Source organism: Temnothorax longispinosus, chromosome 8, assembly GCF_030848805.1.
Source record: "Temnothorax longispinosus isolate EJ_2023e chromosome 8, Tlon_JGU_v1, whole genome shotgun sequence".
In the NCBI taxonomy this organism is placed as follows: Eukaryota; Metazoa; Arthropoda; class Insecta; order Hymenoptera; family Formicidae; genus Temnothorax; species Temnothorax longispinosus.
The window spans coordinates 6,712,308-6,737,850 of NC_092365.1; the positions used below are offsets into that span (position 1 = coordinate 6,712,308).

At 42.0% G+C, this 25,543-nt stretch overlaps 1 protein-coding gene across 1 annotated transcript; it reads left to right on the top strand.

Annotated features, from left to right (window-relative positions):
• The first annotated feature begins 30 nt into the window (after positions 1-30).
• Positions 31-24,025, top strand: Sdb (SAXO downstream of blistered). The gene is made up of 6 exons (XM_071784965.1): positions 31-4,666; positions 10,497-10,780; positions 10,905-11,273; positions 14,015-14,454; positions 14,650-14,852; positions 15,167-24,025. The coding sequence occupies exons 1-6, from the start codon at positions 596-598 to the stop codon at positions 22,883-22,885; spliced, it is 13,086 nt and encodes a 4,361-aa protein (XP_071641066.1). The 5' UTR covers positions 31-595; the 3' UTR covers positions 22,886-24,025.
• The last annotated feature ends 1,518 nt before the right edge of the window (positions 24,026-25,543 follow it).

A 25,543-nucleotide genomic window follows, 5' to 3' on the forward strand; every position in this document is an offset into this window, starting at 1 on the left:
CCGCCGATGCCACATCGACTCGCAATATCGGACCGAGAACACCGGTTCGCATCACCTCTCGCAATCACGGAGCCGGCTTGTTGTTAGTCCCGAGTGACCAAAGAGAAAAACAGAATTTCGGAGTTTACGACGTGCGAGCGAAAAGAGACTCCGCGCGCACGTATCTGACGCGGGCGAAAGAAAGTCCCGAGAATCATACAGAAGAAACGAGTTTGTAAACGAGGCCGGTCACAGCCGAGCTTCAGTACGTCTGGGAGACTCGATGAGTGGCGCGGGCGCGTGCGAGCGAGCGGTGTAACGTATAGTTAAGACCGAGTGCCTGAATGATAAACGGTTGTACGCCAGGCGATAAAGCGAGAAGGACTCTTTTATATTTAAGATCTAAAATCGGCGGCGAAGTTAACAGTGATTGAAAAAAAAAAAAAAATTAGCGCGGTCGGCAGTGGGTGCGCGGTTTTTAAAAGCTTTCTCTCGATTTTTATCGCATTTACACGATCACGAGTCTTTCGCGCTTGTGTGAAAATTCTTATTGAAATTGGGAAAAATTAGTCGAAAATAATCGGGTTGTGAAGGCGACCGAAAAAAACGCGCGGCGATGACTATTCAAAAAAAGGGCACGGTGTCGAAGATGAAGAACACGGAGACCGCGAAGAACGAAGTGGCGACGACCTCGACGTCCTCGGATGTGGCGACGACGGAGACGGTCGAGGTCGTGTCCTCGACCAGCGTCGTAGAGGAGTCGAATCAGGTGAAGGAGAGCGAATCCAGAAGTAGCGTGGTGGAGGTGACGAGCGCCAGTCGCGAGGTCATCATGGATTCCAAAGGTAACGTTATCAAAGTTATCGAGACACCTCCGCAAACCGTCCAGCAGAGCTCGTCGTCCAGCCGAAGAACCGGGAAGAGCTCTCAAGACTTCATAGCCGGGGAGCAGGTGCAATCGATCAAGCAAGCGAAGACGACGCGCGAGATTCCGCGCGAGCACGCGACATCTCTTTCGAAAAGTCACGAACGAGCCGGCCAGTCCGTGCAGACGCAAAGTCAAAGCGCGTCCCATTCAACGGTGCAGCAGTCGAGCAGCTCCTCCAGCATCTTGGTCGAGAGTTCATCAGCGAGCAAGGATCGTAGCGGGCATCGCTCCACCGTTGCGGTTTCTCACGACGTTGAGAATGGGGCTCACGTTCCCGTAATTCAGACGGCATCGAGATCGACCGAGAGTACGCACGTGAACAGCGAAACGAGCGAGGCCGTAACGAAGGACGGCCAGACGGTGTCGAGCACCACGAGAATACGCGAGACGGGAGGAAGAACCGACGACAATGGCAGGATAATGTCCACGTCGAGCCGGGAAGTTGACAGCGAGCGGACAGTCACACCTTCCAACATAACTGTCGTTAAAAATACCGACGATATCGAGAGGACCGGTAAGAAGACGCGCGGCGATTCGAAGTCGGAGAGACCGAAGGTCGAGATATCCACGCGCTGCAACAAGCCCGGCCAATCCACGTGGGACGGTACGTTTACCTATGAGAAGCCCGTCACTCCTAAGGGTAAAAATGTCATTGATAAAACGGTATCTGTAAGTTCGAAGACTCACGGTGACACGAGGGACAGTGAAAGCATTAAAGTCACTCAAGAGACCTCTTCGGTCCAGGTTATCGATCAGACCGCGTCTTCAAACGTGACTCGAGATTCGAAAACAATAGTCGACGAAGGTCAACGGTCGACGACTCATCTTCGCGACGTCACGTTGGAGAAAGCCGCCACGGACACGACGGATTTCGCCGGCGAAAAATATCCGAAAAAGCCGTCTCGTTACTCGAAGCTCGGCGACTCAACGTGGGACGGGAGCTTCGTCGTGGAGAAAATCGCGACGCAGCCGAGACGGCGTAACGAGTCCGACGTCAACGTATTTCGTCACGATCGCGGCGACGATGTCGTGGAAACGACGCAGAGGCGAGATTTCAAGGAAAAAAGCACGGACGGTACGTACGAGAAGGAGTCGTCCGAGACTACGCGTGTTGTAAAAGGTGCCACGGACAGCACCAGATTCATTTCCGAAGAGCGACGTGACGTAAGCAGAGAGAGCTCGATCCACGTCGACGGCACAGCACAGCCATCGAGCAAAGAGGAGCACCCTGCTCGCGTATCCAGTCCGTCGCAACGACGACCCGGCAGACTCGGCGATTCCGCATGGAACGGTGAATTTATTTACGAAAAGTCGCGGGACGACGTGAAGAGGCATCCCTCGGACGTCACCGTTGTCCGCAGAACGGAGAAGCGTCAAGACTCCGTGGACGTTCAGGATGTCAGCGAAGAACAGAATATCTCGAGCGTTTCCGAGTCGGTCTCCGCGTCTTACATCGTCGAGTACGCGATTTCCAGCGACAAGAAGAACGTCGAGAAGGTCACGTCGGTGTCCGAGGTGATCTTGGAGGAAGATGGTCCTGAGGATAAAATCGCGCGCGGTCCTAAGAGTCCGGAAAAACAGTCGAAAATAGTAGACACGACCTCGCGCTGTTACAAGCCTGGTCAGTCCACTTGGGACGGCACTTTTGTCTACGAGCGACCGACAACACCTGACAGTCGCCGAAGACCGGAGGACAGACGCGCGGTAAAAACCGTCGATATTCGGGACGTTACGGAAGACAATTCGATCAACGAGGCGGATGTCATGAACACCTCGTACATCGTCGAACATTCGTCGAGTCAGCAGAGTTTCTCGGACGTCAGAGACGCCAGTACGACATCCACGATGTACGAGACAGTCGTTTACGAGGGACGTCCGGTCGAAACGACGATTAGATTTGACGGAGATACGTTGCGAGGCAAAGTTTCGACGACGGAACGTCGGGCCAGTCCGTCTCCGCGACCTAGAAGTCCAGAGAAGACTCCGAAAGATAGAGATCTGCGAAGTACCAAGCCCGGATCGTCGACGTGGGACGGAACTTTCGTCCTGGAAAAATCGCCGGAGAAGAAACGACCACCTAGCCGAGAATCCATCGACAGTAAACTACCGGATAAACTACCTCGTCCAGCGGACAGCAAAAAGACATACGTTAGCGAGACCGCTATCGATCTTCGAGACGTCACGCGGGATGTATCCAGCACGTCAGAGATCGTGGAAAGTTCCGTCGTTATGGAGCAATCGAGGACCCACGAAAGTTACACGGATTCCTCCAATCTCGATTTCTCGGCGACTTCCGTCGAAGCTGTTATTATTCACGACGGTCAGCCGGTAACGACGCAAAAAACAGTGACTATTCAAGAAGGCTCGCGTAGGCCCGCGAAGAGCCTGCCTGGCGGTGACGTAATAACTACTACCGACGTTAAAGAGACCACTGTTAAGAGCCTCGAGAAGAAGGAGTCTCGCGCGGACGATAGAAGTTATCGACCTCTGAAGCCAGGTTCGTCTACGTGGGACGGATCGTTCGTGTACGAGAAACCAGATGAGAGAAGGCCGAGCGATAGAAAGCCGTCAAAAGATACTCTCGGAGCTGTGGATAAACCAAGTCCAATTAAAGAAAAACCGACCGGCAAAGTTGATCACAGAACAGTTACGATATTGGACACATCGAAGGATACAACGAGCACTGCCGATTACTCTACGAGCTCTGTCACGGTTGAACGAACATTCGTCACCGATACGGAGAAATACGACTCTTCAAATATATCGAAAACTTATATCAAAGGAAGCGCGGAAGACGAAGTACGCGTAGTCGACTCTGACAGGCCGAGCCAGCTGTTTGACGGGAAACCTAAGCCATCGCCTCGACAACGTCCGGAAGATGTTACGGAGCCTAAACCGCAAAAGAGTCCGGTGGACAGAGCAGATCGACCTTCGAAGCCGGGTGCCTCCACCTGGGACGGATCGTTCGTGTATGAGAAACCAGAAGAGAAAAGACCGGGAGATCGAAAGATACCGAAGGATACGCCTGGAACTGTAGATAAGCGAAGCCCAATTAAAGAGAAACCGAGTGACATTGATCACAAAACGTCTATTACGATATTGAACACTTCGAAGGATATATCGGGTTCTGCTGCCGATTATAGAAGCTCCGTCACGGTCGAGCAAACGTACGTCACCGACTCAAAGACGTATGACTCGTCAAATATATCCAAAGTTTACATCACGGATAGTTCGGACGATAAAGTATATCTGATCGATTATGAGACGCCGAAACAGCCCTCCGACGTAAGGCCTAAACCGTCGCCTCGACAACGTCCGGAAGATACTACGGAACCTAAAGACGAAAAGCCGGAAAAGAGTCCGGTAGACAGAACGCAGCGACCGTCGAAGCCAGGTGCCTCCACCTGGGACGGTACTTTTGTATACGAAAAATCGCAGGACTCGCGAAAGAGACCAACAGACGAACGAAAACCGATTGAAGAAGGGAAAAAACCGGCGGATCAGAAAGAAAAACCAACGCCGACTCCGATTGCGCGTAAACCAACGGACCGGGAAACGCAGAGGGACGTCACCGAGATCAGATATGTCGAAGATGTCGCGGATATCACGCGTGCGGATATCACGCGTACATCCGAGGTGCTTCAGCAATCCTCTTACGTAATCGATCAGTCTTCGAGATTCACTTCTGTGCAAGACGCGCGCGATGTTAAGGACGAGCGTGTCATCGCTGAATTTACGACGGACGCGTGCAAGGATGTGGTGAGTAATTGCGAGACGTTAAAATGTTTCTTTATTAGCTGTCCACAGGAAATTGCTAAGACTACAACTCATCCGGTTTTCCGGGATAATACTTAAACGAAAAAAAAGTTATCTCTGTTTCGATATTTATTTTTAAAAGTGCAGTCAAATAATGAAAATTCAAACTTTCTATTCTTCACATTGATGTACTTAAGTTTACAATACATTAATTTATCGATAGTCACTAGCGATCGGATGTCAGACAGTAAACAGACTTATTAAAAAATTACAAAAAGAAATCTTATCGAGACACTTTGAGCTCAGCCTCTTTACAATAGTTGTTCACAGGAAATTGCTAAGACTACAACTCATCCGGTTTTCCGGGATAATACTTAAACGAAAAAAAATTATCTCTATTTCGATATTTATTTTTAGAAGTACAATCAAATAATGAAAATTTAAACTTTCTATTTTTGACACTGATGTACTTAATTTCTCGATACATTAACTTCTTGATAGTCAATAACGATCGGATGTCAGACAGTAAACAGGTTTATGAAAATCTTATCGAGACACTTTGAGCTCAGTTCTTGCGGAAGAAGGCTCGTACAATACTTTCACTTCCAAATCGGGCGAAGGTTGTTAGGTTCACGTGTGTGGCGCCGTTGAAAATAAACCTGACGTAATACGGCGGGGTTCGTAGAAGGACGGGAAGGGTTAAGTGTAAAAGAAAGAGAGTTCGTTTTGTTAAATCTTCTGCGTTTGAAACAGGCAGAATGTATATATGTCGCGTTCCTGATATATACGAATTTCTGCACGGCTGAGCCCGGCCGATTCATCGAATTATTGCAAAGTGAACCGACCGGAAATCGATATTTCACACATGAGAAACGATTCTGTCCGATATACCTACCGTATTTCAATCGTTATATCATAATCGTCTTAAATCGCCAATATGTTGTTAATGTTGTTATTGCATAATACAGAAATTTATGATGGATATATTCTAATGTTATCATCGCTCGATAAGCTTTATGCGATAACCTCTGTTTTTAATTAAAAACTGAACCTTGATATTTATATCCAAAAGAATTTCTTTGAGATGGATCTAATATTAAGTTAATATTATTAACACGATCACTTTATATTCAGATTAAACTAAAGGCGATATCATTCTTTTTTCCATTTTATCTGAGTAATATTATGTAATATTAAATATTATGTTAAATAATATTGTGGTAGAAAAACATTTAATCAACTTAATTATCGCTGTATTATTTATATTTAGATATATTATTTATTACAAAAATACGTATGCGAAGAAAAATTAATATGATTATTCACATTTCTACAAAAAATTCTTGAAATTGTTTCCGTCGCGGACATGTGTAAGTGTAATCACTTGCAATTAGGCTTAATCGAGCGTATGCAGAATAATTGCACCCAATATGAGCAAATTCGGCAGTGATGTCACCGCTCAATGTAACCGATTTAATGCACGACCAATTGAATTTTACGCGTGTTCCGCCTCGCTTATCACGGTCGTCTTGTTTAAGTGCTATAGAAATCTTAGTTAAGAGATGCCACGCTGAGAGAAACACGTGTACATTGACGTCACTCATCGCCGGTTACAATATCGATAGCAACGACCGATAACATTAAATAAAATAATAACGGTATAACAGAGTAACAGGCTATATCATTTTGCAATAATACCTTGTATATATCCGCTGTATATTTTCATGTGCTATACAACTCAATATCGATTTAATCAGTAAATACAAAATCGTAGGTATCAACGGGTTTTACACTGCGTCGCTTCGGCAGAAAGTAACGCTTTTTCATAGAATGTGTGGGTCGATATCGAACATAAAGATAAATGCCACAGATGACACTTCGGACTTTACTGCTATAGCGATAAAACATTTGTGTTCCTAGAAGATTGAAATTTAAAGGTTATAGCAGAGAGAGAAACAATACTTAATTTTTACTCAATTTCTTTCAATTTTTAAATTATTCTTCTTTTACAGAAACAAAAATTCGTTCATTTTTTCCGCGCTCTATTTTCTTCTAATTAAATAAGTTCAAATTTTGTGTCACGTCTCGTAAAATCTTACGATTAACGTACACGTTGCTTATATTGAAGATTCAGCGAGGATATTTTTCACTGTTAATTTCCTAACTAACGACGCTCGGAACAATCTGAAACTTCATGTTCGCGTAGCTTCTCGCAAATATTTGGCATCGACGCTTCGAAGTTCACGTCATCCAACATTAAAGTTGGAACATTCAATGCTTCACTCACGAGGATAACTCATTGTAAAATGAATGCGCCAGTAATTTGCGGTAGATTCTCACATTTACGCTCGCCGCACGAATTAAAAATAGGCATTCGTAACTTATTCCGCATCACACCGACAGTTCGTTTTCTTTAAAGCGGCTTCGTTCCAATTCTCACAGCCGTGACTTTACTCCGAGGTCTCGAGATGATCGATAAAATGCTTTAGTAAGCTCCGCACACGTGTTTCCCCGTAAGTGTTACCTCATCTATCGCTTTGTGCATGGATACGCCCAATAGATTCTTCTCTCCATAAATCTTAAGATCAGAAAGAACGCTCTCCGGAGAGTGTATTTGCATTATAATAGCAATTTTCGTGGCGTCGCTATTGAAAACAATTCACCCCGATGCGCTACGTTACACGGACGCCCCCGTTGTTTTTGATTGTTCAACATGCAAACAGCTATAGAGAAGCGTGGCCTACTTGCATCGAGACACGATGATACATATACGATGTATGCGAACACGCGTGATCGCGTTTTCTCGACGCGATTCCGTATTATTATTTTACGATGACGCAGGCGCGCGCGATATCTCGTCGTGTCATATATATTACGACATCGATAAATATGATATCTTATTAACGACACGTAATCACGTTCGTCAAATTTTTTTCAAGCGGGAAATTCTTTAAGTTGTTTGAAGTACTACGAAAACAGCAACACGGAGGATCGTTCTTAAATATATAAAATTCCTAGACACCCAAAATTATACTCATCATGAAAGCACGTGAAATCCAAATTATGTAAACGAGCTTCATTATGGGCAACTCTCGATATCGTTGAGGAGAGGGGCAATCAGCTTAAAGACTCAAGCTACTTAAACCGCTAATTAAATGCCAAAACTTTGTCTGATGTGCTTTACGCGAATTACGTTCGTTAAAAACCAAGCAAAGGATTTGGCTAATAGTATCAGCAAACGTTATTTGCCTTACTTCGTTGTAGAGTCAGGTTGAAGAGCGAGCGTGCTTGTGAGCATAATGAGCAGCTCCAAACAAAATCGAAAATAGGCACGTGAACTTTTTAAGTGCATACACAATGGCGCAATGTGATGTAGAATCCCGACGTAGAACTAAAACATCGAATAAATTTCTTGTACATTTATAAGATGCTTGTTAACATTAGTAACGTTAAATTGATTATCAATTTGATAATGTGATATTATACATTTTCAGCTTTGGCATAAATGCATTTCAAAAACGATCTGCGAATATCTTGCGTGCAATTTGAAAGACGAAATGTATGAAATTAAATAAAAATTACTAAGCATAAAATCCCGCACAATAATCGAAAATGTTAATATTTATTTATTCCGTATATTGATATTTACTTTTTAAAGTGTAAAGAGTCACAATTGTTCATCAAAATGATGGAAATTATAAGCAAAGAAAGTCCTTATATATTTTTTTTAAACAAAAGTAATAGAGAGTTTGTTATAAAATAAAATATTTTGTATAAATCTTTGTATAAATTTGCATTGCGGTGATATCACACTCATAATCTATTTCTGGAAGTGATGTCGTTAACGAAACTAAATCGCAAAAGTAAGGTTTGACGGTTCGACAAGCGCGTTACACGATACGCTGTAAGCGTGCACATAAAAGCGGGATATACACCTATCTCGCGTTACCTGCATTCCGTCGAACTAAGCATTACCGGCGTTCCTAATCTCGTTCATGCTCGCGGCGCTCATTATGCAGCACGTTTGAAGCTCGTAATGAACGCCCGCGGAAAAACGAAGCCGCATTTACGTCGTTATTGCGCCTCGAAGTCTTTGCCAACGTGCTATCAAGGCGTTTATGATTAGCATACTGATCGAGTATCATATAAGGTCTTTATTTTTTTTTTTTTTTTTTTTAATAATTGTTATGACATTGACTTTAGGCGAATTGGCATGTTGCTACGCAGTCGTCATCCGTTACGCGCAAAGTTGTGCTAAAGTTTGCAAGTGGTAGCCATAACTGATCACATTTACGTTTGACATTTCCTAACAGTTTATATGCCATATCCATGCAAGTACTTTCTTATTATAGTACGAACAAAGTGTTACTTACACAACGCTAATGCTGCAGCTATAAAATTCTAGATATTATTAATTTATAGAAGCGTGATAATACTCGTTACAATCTGTGTAATAATTAACAGCGTTTGCCACTAACGATTGCTAATAACGCTTTCACATACAGCTTATTGCACTGTGCGTGAAAGCGTTATTAGCAAAATGATAATCATTGCAAGTAGATATTAATTAGTTAATTATCCTGCTTTGACATATTTAGATCTCGTTATTACTTAATAAAATGTAAGAAGTAGAAAGTTATATAGAGGAGATCGGGACAAACTCGACACGATTTTTTCAAAGGCAATTATCAACAACTAATTAAAATTTTCAAGCAAATTCAATGGTACAAATTTAAAGAGTGTTCCTTCAGGTACAAAATTGGTTAAGGAAGTTTTGCTGTACGTCGCTTTGTTTTGCCCCCAGGAAAAGAAAAATAAAGCGAAAATAAATTTTCAAATTGAAAATTGGGGTAAACTCGACACTTATTTGTCTGATCGACACAATTTGATCTGGAACTTATTTTTTTATTGTCTGAAAGTGAAAATATATTATTTATCGTGTATTTAGAAAGTACAAAAATTCGGAACAAAGTAAAACAATCATTGGAAATAATGAGAAAATAAATTGTTGAACTTTCAATTATCTTCTTCTGAATGAACTCGTGTCTGAAAAACAATTGATGCAGGCAGGTAAACTCGCGATCGGACGTGCGCACACACTTGTCATGAGCCGTACGGCTGCATGACAATTTTCATTTTTCCTTTTTTCAGGCAAGTACAGGTCTTTTTCTTTTGTATGTACGAACCATTTTGCTGCCGAAAGCAAATGACTTATTTACAACTACGCTTTATCGAAAGAGGTTAGTGTCGACTTTACCCCGGACGTCGTTTTTCACTTTTGTCACTCCAAAAACATAAAAATTTTGAAAATATGCAAAAACGATTATCGGAATTGTATAGAGTATCGAATTTTCCATCAAAATTACTTACTTGTAGATTCGCTCGAAGAGTAAAGCTCGATGAAAGAGTAGACATTTTCAAGAGATTAGAAAAATTGCTTTTCAGCTTTTCTGGCTTTTCACCATCGAAAAACGCTTATGTCGCACTAGAAATTACATTCAGAATGTTACCAAATTTCGTTGGCAATATAAAGGCCTGTATCCGATACTAGAACTTGGTCCAAGTTCTCGAACCGAGGAAAGTTACTGACATATGGATCGTGAACCCACTGAATTTGGATGCAAAACTGGTGTGTCCACGATCCAAGTTTCAGTAACTTTCCCTCGGTCCGAGAACTTAGACCAAGTTCTAGCATCGTAGGCACAGGCCTTTAGACGCAGTAGGGTAAACAAGTTTCTACAATAGATTTAAATTAGCAAGAAGCCTAGTGTCAAGTTTGCCGCGGTGTCGAGTTTGCCCTGTATAAAAGGATGATTTTTTTTATATTTTTCAGAGAGATGTTACCGAGTCAACGAAGAAATTTATCGACAAAGAGCAGGTGACTAGCATGGTAGCACGGGATGTCGTCGACGACACCCGACTCGATGCCATCACCGGCCTGGCACCCCGATCTCCAGCGGATTCCACGAGGAGACCGTCGCCGGAGCGGTCCGGTTATCCTCGTGGAATACCTGGACTCAGGGAAGACGATCGACCAAAATCGACACCAACCGCTGGGAAGCCCAGTCGACCTCCACAGCGCGAGAGAAGTCCTCAGCGGCCAGCAGAACGTAGCAGGTGAATGAAAAATCAAGTTTTTTATTTTATCTTTAAATTATTCGTATTTTTTAAAGCTATATCTAAACGGTGAGAAAATATACGGCTGCGACAATTTATAACTTGACGATATTGGTTTTCGCAGACCTTCCGAAGTTCGGCCGAGGTCACCTGAAAAGCTTCGGGATTACCCATCGCCGACTAGGAAACCGCAGCCAGCGGCTGGCAAGCCGAGTCGACCCGAAGAAAGACCCGCAGCACCTAGAAAACCCGATAAAGGATCTGGACCCACGAAACCTACGGAGAAAAGGCCTACTGCGGAACCTAAATCTAGTCAGTTTGCCGAGAAGCCTGAAAAACCGAAGAAATCGGAACAGGACAAGCCTAAACGAGGGGATCAGAGTCCAGACTCTCTCGACGAGGACGTAGTCCATCCTAAACCAGTGCCGGTACCGGATATATTGTCGAAAATTCCTCTGAAGGAACAGTGCATTTGCGAGCTTTGTACTTGCGGGTGAGTCTTCCTTGCGGTCGAATATTATCGACGAATATTATACATAGATAAAGGTACAAAAATGAAAGAAAAAATTAGTACAAATATAAAACTTAGATTAGACTAGGTCAAAATTCCACCGCATCATCTAATTATTTCTGCACATGCATCAATCTTAATAATATATTGATAAACATTTCACAAGGAATATAATTAACAACTATAGAGCTAGCACGAGAGTGCGATTTAATTTAACTTATCAGCACGTTCGCTGCAGAGAGGAACACGGTTGACCTACTTCTAAACATTATTAACAAGATCAGAATACAAAACTTGTCGGAGTCGAGATGCAAATTGAGGAGAGGAACAGGAGATTGTCTTCAAGGCCATATTTCCTATTCTATTAAATTTATTGCAGCAATTCATTCAAAGCCGCGGGTTTATTATGTACGAATCTATTTAATACGTTGCTTTAATATTGTACCAATACAAAATATATTACTTATTATTTTCTGCATATAATCATAATTTCGTTATGAAAAAGTTTTATCCTTTTCATAAAATTATTTTTAATTATTAAGAACATGTTTATTAATTAATTCAATTCTTGCTATGAAAAGATCAGTAACGTATACTTATTGATCTTTTAAGAAAGCAGTAGTATCACGCATGTAGATTTTTTTTATTCAGAAAACACTATATACATATATGTATGCATAATGTGCCAAAGTAGGACACGAGACAGATCCTTTTACGGCAAGTTGTTCTGGGTGGATGGCAAGTCATCGCACGATTCCTTCCTTATTCGAACTTTCCAACCTACGTAGCTCTGCATGGCGGTGACGAATCGTGCAAATTTACCATACAGCTTCAGTAATTGCGTTAGACATATCATCACTTTTTGAGAGTACTTATTATCACTTTCAAGGAAAGTGGCTGATTATGGAGATTAATGTGGCACTTAATTTCTTCTAAATCTCTTTTGAATTCTTTAATTTTTTTATTCAAAGTTTTTTTTTTAAATATTGCTAAAGGCGAAAAAATATCTCCGCAAATTAGCTTATATTTTTTATTTTAGCTTTTAATTTGTGATTTTTTCACAATAACGACCATGATTATGAAAATACATATACTATTATATATAATCGGTCTTGTCAGATTGAAAATCTTGACCCAGATAGAAACTTGTAGTGCAGATAGATTCGCGGGCTCGGAGTATAAGTTCGTAGAAAATTAGTCGTGTCGTGGCCGTCTCAAGAAGTAATTGCGGTTCGTCTACTCGCAGGCGATTAGTCGTTGGAAATTTCTACGTAAGTCTGCTTAACTTTGAGGTCTGCTAAAACTTCTCTCTCTCTCTCTCTCTCTCTCTCTCTCGGTTTAACGCGGCTCTAAAAGGATGTTCATAATGTGTCATGTAACATGGTTTTACCCAATAAAAAATACAAAAAATACGCCACTCGACTTTGACCAAAGTCTGGCTTTTACGGAATTGCGTTTCGTAACATCCAATGGCAAAGAAGAGGAGCGAAAAGGAACAATAAGAGTGCACTTTGACACTGCTTCATGTAGTCACATAGAAATTGGATATTTCGTAGGGAAACCTGTTGTCCAAAAATGAACCAAATTGTTTCGCATAAAATATTGGCAACAATATCATGTTCTTTTTTCCCCATATAATTTACGCTTAATTAACCGATATTGCCCATCGAAAACATCACCAACAGGATGCAATTCGTACCTTTCACAGAAAGGAGAAAGCTTTTTCCTAATTAATACGATCAATGTCGAAAGGAACGTCATTCGTCGTTCAATAAAATCTTAAGTATATACTCTGAGTTATATTAAATTATAACCGGAAGGTATCTAAAACTTCCAATGCAATTGCATTGTAAAGAACTTAATTGGTATTCTTGTAATCAAGCCGAAGAATGTTTAATTAATTGAATATGTACCAATAACAACTCGATTTACGCGAGATCGCATCTCGTTAATACGTACGCTGCGTCGCCTGACTAATAATGGCTTTCCCTACCGCGTCACGTGCATGAAACAAACTCGCATTATAGTAAATGTTTGGAGTTAATTAAATTAACTCACGTTGAACAAAACGTATAATTTATTCAGCTTACAATAGTTTATAAAGTTTGTTTTTAATTAATAATATATAATGTAATATATAATGTAATATTAAAGTAATCCGCGGATATGATATTTTAGAATGCCGTATTGAGTGAATCATCAGAGCGCAACAATACAATCACAATTTTGCCTTATATCCAATGCATATGCCCCGCAAATACTAACTCCGAGAGTAACAAGATATTAAAAATCACAACAAAACCTTTATACTTATTATAACAGGATTGATGCCCTTTTGCGTCATTTTTAAATCTCTATATGCGTCAAGCCTTTGTTATGCGCCAGCTTTACTCAAACGAATACGAAAGCGGATAACAAGAATTTTCTGTGCGCCCAAGCGCTTTCCCCTTCCTTTATATATATATTTTTATATTTTGTATTATTTTTATATTTTTAATATTAAACAGGCATATCTTGTATATGTAATAAGTATAGGTGGAGTTTCGTTTAATAAAATATAGCATTATTACTTTTAAATATAAACGCAACTGTTCAGAGATAGCTGCTTTCCCTTAAATACGAGGATGCCTTTTAAAGCATATTTATTCCTTACGCGATCTGTAAAATGTAATATCATGAACGCTGTATCTGTTTCTGAATTCTAACAAATGATGATATTTCAGACGTCATCGTTGCCCGCACAATTTGCCCCAAGAACACTTGGAATTTCTTCATGAAGAACCGGTGCACACCGTGACTTCCTACCGTCAGGATTACGACGAAAAGCGCGTGGAGAAACAAACAAAATATTATCATGAAGATCACTTACGTACAGAAGGTGAATTTATCGGGCAGAGACGAACCGATTATGTGGCTACTAAGGGCGAGAGAGCGCCGGTCAGGAAGCCGCAAGACCATCTCAAGCCAGAGGGCGAATTTGTCAAAAGACCAAAGCAAGAGGCGCCTACGAGGGGTGAAAGGGCACCTGTAAAGAAGCCACAAGACAATCTTAAACCGGAAGGCGAGTTTGTTGGCAAACCTCGGGAAGAAGCTCCAAAGTATGGCGAACGAGCGCCGATCACGAAGCCGCAGGACAACTTGAAATTCGAAGGAGATTTTGACAGTAAGGGTTTTTTTTCGATACTTGCTCGATGATTCTGCTCGCAAACTTATTGATAAATCTTTTGATTATAAATTGGATCTCAATAGATACCCTATAAGATTTATATAGATACATATCTCAATATAAATGTCTTTTCGTAAAATTGTCTACACTCGATGTAAAAAAAAGAATAAATGATTTTTTGTTATTTTCTAGCTACAACAACGACCGAGCTGGTTTTCACCGGCACTCCTGGCGAACGACCGATCCCGATACGTCGCAATACTTATACGAAGATAGAAGGTGATTTCATTGATGAAACGACGACGCGATCGCAATACATTGATCATCGCAGCATCCAACGGGCTGAGATAATTAAACGAACGGATAATCTCACCGTGGGAGAGGGTGAATTCACGGTTAGTAGTTTTAATAATAAAGCTTTTGAATTTTATTTTAATCAAAATATTTATAATTATTAAAGGAAAAACGAGAGCCAATAATCGAGCAAATAATATAGATGTCAATCTTAAAAGTTTATTTCAATCTCAATAATACATACTACGTCGATTCGAAAAAACTTCAAATAATAATTTGACAACTACTATTTGCTCGATTATTGGCCCTTGTTATTCCTTTGTTGGTTTGAGACACAGGTCGAGATCCTTTTATTATTTACAATCATATATATGTGATTTCTGTTCCGTCATTGTTTTTTTAAATTATTTTACAGGGTACCTCTCATATCAAGGAAGATTTCCAGACTCATATTATCGAGCGTGAACCTCAGTGGCGACCAAGATATCCTGAAGATACCGATCGATTTTACAGCAAAACAGATATCACTGACAGTACTACCACCACTCAGGAACAATTTCGAACGTTTGATCAGACAGATTATAAAAGTACTACTGTTATTAAAAGAGCTGACAATCTAAGACCCGAAGGACCCTTCGAAGCATTGCCTCACACAAAAAATGATTACGTTACACCGATATTATTGCCCAGGCCAGAACCACAGAAACCTAAAGATAATTTAAAACCTGAAGGACCGTTCCAAGGACGGCCTAAAGATGATTATTCACCTAAACGCGGCGAACGTTATGAAGTGAAACGGCCAGAGGATAATTTACGTCCTGAAGGACCATTCGAAGGACGACCTAAAGATGACTATAAGCCTACCAGAGGTGAACGGGCTGATGTTAAACGCCCTGAAGATAATTTAAGACCTGAAGGGCCATTCGAAGGACGACCTAAAGATGATTATTCACCTAAACGCGGCGAACGTTATGAAGTGAAACGGCCAGAGGATAATTTGCGTCCTGAAGGACCATTTGAAGGACGACCTAAAGATGACTATAAGCCTACCAGAGGTGAACGGGCTGATGTCAAACGCCCTGAAGATAATTTAAGACCTGAAGGGCCATTCGAAGGACGACCTAAAGATGATTATTCACCTAAACGCGGCGAACGTCCTGAAGTGAAACGGCCAAAAGATAACTTACGTCCGGAAGGACCATTCGAAGGACGACCTAAAGATGATTATTCACCTAAACGCGGCGAACGTTATGAATTAAAACGGCCAGAAGATAACTTACGTCCTGAAGGACCATTCGAAGGACGACCCAAAGATGACTACAAACCTACCAGAGGTGAACGGGCTGATGTCAAACGTCCTGAGGATAACTTACGTCCTGAAGGACCATTCGAAGGGCGACCCAAAGATGACTACAAGCCTACCAGAGGTGAACGGGCTGATGTCAAACGCCCGGAGGATAACTTACGTCCTGAAGGACCATTCGAAGGCCGCCCTAAAGATGATTATCAGCCAACCAAAGGAGAGAGAGCTGATGTTAAAAGACCGAAGGATAACTTGAAACCAGAAGGACCGTTCCAAGGACGTCCTAAAGATGACTTTACCCCGAAGACAGCGGAACGTCCTGAAGTAAAGCGACCGAAAGATAATTTACGACCAGAAGGTGATTTCACACGTCGTCCAAAAGATCAATATACCCCCGGCGAGAAACGCACTCCAATTAGGCACACGGATAACTTGTACCCTGAAGGTGATTTTGAAAGACCTGAGCCAATACCTTATGGTCCCGGTGACCGAGCATCTATAGTTCGCCATCCAGATAATCTATTCCCTGAAGGTGATTTTACAGATCGTCCAAAAGATCAATTTACCCCCGGCGAGAAACGCACTCCAATCAGACACGCGGACAACTTGTACCCTGAAGGTGATTTTGAAAGGCCTGAGCAGATACCTTATGGTCCCGGTGATCGAGCATCTATAGTTCGCCATCCAGATCATCTATTCCCTGAAGGTGATTTTACAGATCGTCCAAAAGATCAATATACTCCCGGCGAGAAACGCACTCCAATCAGGCACGCGGACAACTTGTACCCTGAAGGCGATTTTGAAAGGCCTGAGCGGATACCTTATGGTCCCGGTGACCGAGCATCTATAGTTCGCCATCCAGATAATCTATTCCCTGAAGGTGATTTTACAGATCGTCCAAAAGATCAATATACCCCCGGCGAGAAACGCACTCCAATCAGGCACGCCGATAACTTATACCCTGAAGGTGATTTTGAAAGACCTGAGCGGATACCTTATGGTCCCAGTGACCGAGCATCTATAGTTCGCCATCCAGATAATCTATTCCCAGAAGGAGAATTTCCAGATAGAGAAGTCAAACCATTTAGACCGGCCGAACGTAGAACACCTATCAAACACGACGATAATCTTCGTCCAGAAGGTCATTTCGTAGTGAGGCCCAAAGATGATTACAGACCAACCAAAGGAGAACGTGCTGATGTTAGACGCCCTGAAGATAACTTGCGACCAGAAGGCCCGTTCGAGGGTCGTCCAAAAGATGATTACTCGCCGAAACGTGCCGAACGTCCTGAAGTAAAACGTCCCGAAGACAATTTACGACCCGAAGGCGATTTTGAGAGACCGGCGAAAGCACCTATTGGTCCAGCGGAAAGACGCACTCCGATTAAACATCCGGATAATCTCAAATCCGAAGGCAAATTCGAGCGACCTCGTCACGAAGGTTATCGCCCGGCAGAGAAACCAGAAGTCAAAAAGCCAGTGGACAATTTGAGGCCCGAAGGTGAGTTTGAAAGACCACATCCTGGGAAATATGCTCCGGCCGAGAGACGAACGCCAGTGAAACATCCAGACAATCTCAAGCCAGAAGGTGAATTTATTGCTAAACCTAAAGAAGATTTCACGCCTACCAAAGGCGTTCGCGCAGACGTTAAGAGACCAGAAGATAATTTAAAGCCTTTCGATGGGCCTTTCGAAGGACGACCGAAAGACGATTACTTACCTAAGCGTGCTGAACGTCCTGAAGTAAAACGACCGGAGGATAACTTACGGCCCGAGGGACCTTTCGAAATACGGCCAAGAGATGACTATAAACCAACGAAAGGAGAGCGCGCGGATGTCAAGAAACCGGAAGATAACTTACGACCAGAAGGACCATTTGAGGGTCGTCCAAAGGATGATTACTCGCCAAAGCGTGCCGAACGTCCGGAAGTGAAACGTCCGGAGGATAATCTACGTCCCGAAGGCGACTTTGAAAGACCAGAAAAGGCACCTATTGGTCCAGCAGAAAGACGCACTCCGATTAAACATCCGGATAATCTCAAACCCGAGGGCAAGTTCATTGGTAAACCGAAAGATGTTGTACCTACAAAAGGCGATCGCGCTGACGTTAAAAGACCGGTGGACAATCTAAGGCCAGAAGGCCCATTCGAAGGACGACCAAAAGATGATTATCGACCGGTGCGCGGAGAACGCATGGACGTTGTTAAACGCACGGACAATTTGCGTATGGAAGGAGATATAGAAACATATAGATCCAGAGACGAATATACCGATTTCTTAATACGCGAAAGGACTGAAATTACTAAATATCAAGATAATTTACGCATGGAAGGTGAATTTATCGATATGAGAACACGGGACGATTTCAAAGTTGTTAAAGGCGAACGTATGGATGTCATTAAGCATCGTGACAATTTAAAGCCAGAAGGTCCATTCGAAGGCCGCCCGAAGGACGATTATTCGCCTAAGAAAGCAGAGCGACCTGAAATCAAAAAGCCGGAAGATAATTTGAAACCGGAAGGTGATTTCGTACGTCGGCCTAAGCAAGAAGCGCCTAAAAAAGGTGAGAGAGCTGATGTGAAAAAGCCGAAAGATAATTTGCGACAGGAGGGCGATTTTGAAAGACCAGAGAAAAAACCGATTGGCCCCGCTGAACGACGTACTCCAATTAAACATTCTGACAATTTGAAGCCAGAGGGTGAATTTGAGAGACCGAAACCTGAAGAATTCAGACCCGCCGAAAGACCAGTTGTAAAGAAACCACACGATAACTTGAAGCCGGAAGGCGAGTTCGTATCTAGGCCGAAAGAAGAGGCGCCGAAGAAGGGTGAAAGAGCCGATATCAGAAAGCCGCAAGATAATTTACGACAGGAGGGCGATTTTGAAAGACCAGAGAAGAAACCGATTGGCCCCTCTGAACGACGTACTCCGATTAAACATTCTGACAACTTAAGACCAGAGGGTAAATTCGAAAGACCGAAACCTGAAGAATTTAGGCCTGCCGAAAGACCAGTTGTAAAGAAACCACACGATAACTTGAAGCCGGAAGGCGAGTTCGTATCTAGGCCGAAAGAAGAGGCGCCGAAGAAGGGTGAAAGAGCCGATATCAGAAAGCCACAAGATAATTTGCGACAGGAGGGCGATTTTGAAAGACCAGAGAAGAAACCGATTGGCCCCTCTGAACGACGTACTCCGATTAAACATTCTGACAATTTAAAGACAGAGGGTGAATTTGAAAGACCTAAACCTGAAGAATTTAGGCCTGCCGAAAGACCAGTTGTAAAGAAACCGCACGATAACTTGAAGCCGGAAGGCGAGTTTGTATCTAGGCCGAAAGAAGAGGCGCCGAAGAAGGGTGAAAGAGCCGATATCAGAAAGCCGCAAGATAATTTACGACAGGAGGGCGATTTTGAAAGACCAGAGAAGAAACCGATTGGTCCCTCTGAACGACGTACTCCGATTAAACATTCTGACAATTTAAAGCCAGAGGGTGAATTTGAAAGACCTAAACCTGAGGAATTTAGGCCTGCCGAAAGACCAGTTGTCAAGAAACCGCACGATAACTTGAAGCCGGAAGGCGAGTTCGTATCTAGGCCGAAAGAAGAAGCGCCGAAGAAGGGTGACAGAGCCGATATCAGAAAGCCGCAAGATAATTTGCGACAGGAGGGCGATTTTGAGAGACCAGAGAAGAAACCGATTGGCCCCGCTGAACGACGTACTCCGATTAAACATTCTGATAATTTAAAGCCAGAGGGTGAATTTGAAAGACCTAAACCTGAGGAATTTAGGCCTGCCGAAAGACCAGTTGTCAAGAAACCGCACGATAACTTGAAGCCGGAAGGCGAGTTCGCATCTAGGCCGAAAGAAGAGGCGCCGAAGAAGGGTGACAGAGCCGATATCAGAAAGCCACAAGATAATTTGCGACAGGAGGGCGATTTTGAGAGACCAGAGAAGAAACCAATTGGTCCAGCGGAAAGAAGAACTCCTATCAAACATGCGGACAACTTGCATTCGGATGGTGAATTCGTTGGTCGACCGAAAGATGATTTTACTCCCAAGCGCGTTGATCGACCAATTCAAAAGAAGCCTAAAGATAATTTGAAGCCTGAGGGAGAATTCATAGGAAAGCCCAAGGACGATTACAAACCAACTAAAGGCGAGAGAACTGAGGTCGTGGTGCATCGAGACAATTTAAAGATGGAGGGCGATATAGATGTCTATCGATCTCGAGATGATTACGTGACCACGTCTAAACGCGAGCGTGTGGATATTGTTCATCACGAGGATAATCTGAAGATTGAAGGCGAATTCGTTGATATTCATCGGCGCGACGATTATCGAGCTACTCGTGGTGAGCGCAGTGAAATTATCAGGCATGAAGACAATCTTTATCCCGAGGGTGATTTTGAACGGCCGGAGAAAGAGAGAACACCGGTAGGTCCTGCAGAGAGAAGATCTCCCATTAAACATCCTGATAATCTGAAGCCAGAAGGCAACTTCACGCAACGGCCGAAAGAAACCGCGCCTATTAAGGGTGACCGAGCAATCGTCAAGAAGCCGAAGGATAACTTGAAGCCCGAAGGGGAGTTTACGAAACGTTCTGCGAAGAAGGTGGAACCGGCCGAGCGAAGAACTCCGATCAAGCACCAGGATAATCTTCATCCCGAAGGAGATTTCTACATGGTGCCTAAGGACGATTTTACTCCAAAGAGAGGAGATCGATCGCCGGTTAAGAAACCTCAGGACAACCTTCGTCCCGAAGGTGAAATGGAAGTATCTCCGAAGGACGATTATAAATATGTAAATGGAGAACGCGTGGAAGTACGTCGGCACGAGGATCACCTCCGCATGGAGGGACAAATGGACATTCACCGTTCGAGAGATGACTATAAGAAAATCACGAGAGTGGAGAAAGTGGATGTCAAGAGACACGAAGATAATTTGAAAATGGAAGGCGAATTTATCGACGTGCGTCGCAAGAATGATTACGTGTACACGGTTGGCGAACGTGTACCGATCAAAAAGCATCCGGACAACCTGCGTCCGGATGGAGATTTCGACAGACCTCAGAAGACCGTGATCGGCCCCGCGGAGAGAAGATCGCCGATCAAGCACCCGGACAATCTGAAGCCGGAGGGTGCTTTCGAGCGTAGAACTCCGGATAAGATTGGTCCCGGTGAGCGACGGTCACCGATTCGTCACGCCGATAATTTGAAGCCGGAAGGTGACTTTAGCGGACGCCCACGCGACGACTTCATTCCCAAGAGAGCGGAGAGAGCCGAAGTCGTGAAAAGAGAGGACAATCTTAAGATGGCGGGCGATTTCGAAGGCACAACGTCTCACAAGTCGACCTACACGGTGGTTCGTGGCGAGCGAGCGGACGTTAGGTCGCACGAAGATAACTTGAAGATCAGCACCGACACTATGGAAACTAAGACGACCAGCAGAGATACTTATACACCTTCCAAATATGAACCTTCTCCCGCTGGCAAACCGGTAAATCGTCGAAGGCATATGGAATCGTCTATTTCGCTCGGTGACGATACCACCGTGATGACCACGACGAATCAACGTAACTACAATACGTACACGAAGCGTACAGGAAAAGATATCGCCGGCAAGATGAGCCACGTGGACTCTGACACTAGAAAGACCGTGGAATCGCAAACTTTGGCTGATGGAACTGTCGTTACGACCGTGAGACGTACAACAACTTCCGATCAGAGAGCCGCTAATGCCCAGACTGTCACTCATCATCAACAGGCGCAACATGTCACGGACCGTCGTGCCACTCAATCGATCGATGATTCGCGAAGGACAGCCTCCCAATTAGTGTCCAATCAGCATCACGAGCAGCATCAGAGAACTCAATTGAACGAACAACATTTCCGATCGCAGAACATGCAGAGTCGTCGAACAATCGATGATAGATCGATCGCGGAAGGGCTAAATCATCGTGGACAAATGCGAGGAGAGGATACATCTCGTTACGCGATCGACTCACACAGCGAGCTCCATAAGCAGCAGCAGCAACAGCAGCAGCAGCATCACGTCGAGCGTCATCATCAGGAAATGACCAAGCGCGATTACGTGAACACGCACCATGTGGAAAGTCGGCAGAGATCCGCGACGAAGCAGCACGAGCAGCACACAATCTCCAGTCAGGCGCGATATAATTCGAGCAGCCCGGAATTCCGGCAGTCGCTCAACGGGCAAACAACCGTGGAACGATCGCAGGTGGACTCGGGCACCAAGTACGGTCATCACCGCAAGAACGTGATATCCTCATCGTCGGCTGACGTCAGTAATGCGGTGCTCCATCGACGCGGTGCCGCTTCCTCCACTGAGGCGCTACACACGATCTCGTCGACGGCGGCGGACCAGCGCAAGAGCATCTCAAATCTGGCCGAGAGCGGGCAGTACATCAGTAATTCGACGCAGAGCAGTGACAGACGTAGCTTGACCTCGCTGCATCGCAGCTCTAAAGAGGTCAATCCCTGGGCCTCTTCCAGCTACGAACGCCCGCAGAGAATTGTTCGGCAGGACAACCTGACTGTCGGCGGCAAGTTCTACTCGCAGAGCGAGGCGAAGAGCTACGGCAATTTCTCGCAGAGTACTCAGAAAGTGGAGAGGGTCCAGAGGCAGGCGAACGCGTCCCACATTAATTTGGGCGACGGTAGTACTGTCAGTTCTAGCATGTACAAAAGAGAATACGTTCCTAGGCACAGGGGACCGTGTCCAGCTGCTCTTCTGGAAGCGAAACAGGCGTCTTTCAAACACACCAGGGACACGCAGAAACACAAGTTTTACATGCCGGTTGTGTCCAACTAAATTGGCCATGTCAAATATAATGTTTTACTCATTTCTTCAGCAATTATGCTAAATGATAGATGCTTAAAGCATTAAAATCAAAATCAAAATTTCACTCCACGAAGATGATTAAAACTGTACGTGGCACATTTATTATCGCGTATGATACTCTGTAAGTTATACCTATTCTGTTATATATCTATCGACCATTCAGTAAAAATATTTATATAACAATTAATAATAATTAATTATGCGTATAATTAATATTAATTAATTATCATATGATTACAATCGGTTATGATAATAATTAATTATATTTCTAATTAATTATACCTAATTAATTATTATTGCAATTCATTATGAATTATAATCATTAGAAGTATAAAATCGTACGTATCATTTATAGTGATTTCTATTTTTCAAAATACTCGAATTCTGCCAAGATTAAACAATTAGAAAAGGATTTTCTCAATAATGCTGTGATGATCTCGCGCTGTTGAAAAGTTAATTTATATTTTATATCCAATAAAAAATCATTTTGAGCAAAAACGATTATACTATAATCGTTTCTAAATTACAACGGATGATATTCGATCTATCGTGATATAAATGTCTCTTGTATAGCAATATATACTTAATATACGCTGTTCCTTTTTAGGATGCAGTCGTGAATGAAAATAATTAATTATATAGTCGATATATAAGTGTATCGATTGCCACTAACTTTTATCTGCCGACGAGCAGGTAGCCACCCGTTATGTATTTCTTTCTTCTTAAAACACGTGTATACAAAGCAATAACTAGAGCTTAAATCCATGATCGGACCTAATGAAACATTAGTTTCGTCCGATAATTAGGATAGTAGGCGCATTATTATGTTATTCTATTTCGCTGACTCTATACTATAATACAAAGTTTTTATATATAGCAGTGAGTTTCTCGCTTATGTTTTATTTAATTTTCAGCTTATTTTATTGTCGCATTTATTCAGCATCATGTTCTAGGAATATACTTTCAGCAAAATATCAAATAGAATGTAATTTTCTTTCTTTTTCGTTGATTATTACCTATTACAGATAGGTAATTCAACCCCTGGATGTTGGTTTATTTGCTTTATATTGAACATTTATTTTAATTGAATAAAACCATTTTGTAATTATTTGTGCATGAGTTTTATTTGTTACCATTATATTTATTTTATTAATGTATTCACGCGATCAAACAACGCACATAATAGAAAAATACTCAGTACTGTTATTTTTTGTTTGTACAATACAATGTGCTTCTGTACATTCGATGTATAGCTGTCACAGAGATTAATTAATTGATAAAATTATTAATTGATAAAAAGAATATAAATAATTCGAGTTAAAAGAGATTAGAAATTACGATTTAAGATTTTCATTCAAAAAATATAGTTTTAGTGTCAATATTAAATAAATTAAGCCAAAGGATCTGCCATTAAAAAATAACGTAATAGGAATAATGTATATATGTATATTGAGATTTGAGATGACAATCAGATCCTTTTTATCAATACCGTTAGCATGGCCATAAGCTGTTCGCAAATAATGTGAATGAATCAAGCTTTATCGGCCCCATTGCTGATATGAAAAAAAGATCTCGTTTATGTTCCTAGTTCTTTCTTAAACTTGGCTGCATAGACAATAATGGCTCTGGTGTGTATACTAGATTTTACGCACCTTAGAGGTATGTAAAATAAAATATATCGAGAGATATCAAAAAACGTTATTTTTTTACTGTATTTTTACTATATTGTAAAGTATATATAATATATATGGCAGTTTCTCTTTAAAATATATATGTATTTCAAGTCGAATCCAGATCAAGCGAACGAATGCGAACAGACATGAATGGACAACTTGTTGCGCCGTTTGTATTCACTGGAGCAAGTTGTTCATTCGCATTTGTTTGTACTCCGTTCGCTTGATTTGGATCTGGCTTAAAATAATAACTTTTGATCAAACAGATTTAATAACAAAATCTATTATAATTCGCGCAATGCGATTGATATTTTACATGTATCGGTCGTTGCCGATGTAGATAGATAAGTAGGAAAATATAGTATAAAAATGTATATGATTGTACATTTAGATAAACAATAACACAATAAAAAAAATAGTATATTTTACATTCTTTGAATTTTTGGACGTTGGAAGATTTCGCACACTAATAGATTTTTATTAAAATTGTATTCTCCGTGATCGTAAATAGAAATTAATTCATTTATATGCCATTCTTACAAACCAAGCAATTAAAATGGATTACAATTAAGGAATGAAGAAATATATTTAAATATATATTATTTCCTATGTATTGCAGACGAGATTGCAAACTATATGTGTTTCTTATCAATAAATTATTAATATTGGCTTTCCTAACTCAAGAAGTATTATACCAATAGAAAAAGACGATAATTAGACTAACAAGTAGAAATCTCATGTCACTTGCTGGACTTCAGGAACGTTCTTAAGTGCATATATACACTTATTAATTGTTAATATTAGATTTTTTCGAGATTTTTCGAGATATAAAGATTACGTCTACCACTTGTTACTTAGGTTTTTTCGAGGTATAATACTACCACTTTCTTTTTTTTTCGAGGTTAAACTAACAAGTAGAAATCTCATGTCACTTGCTGGACTTCAGGAACGTTCT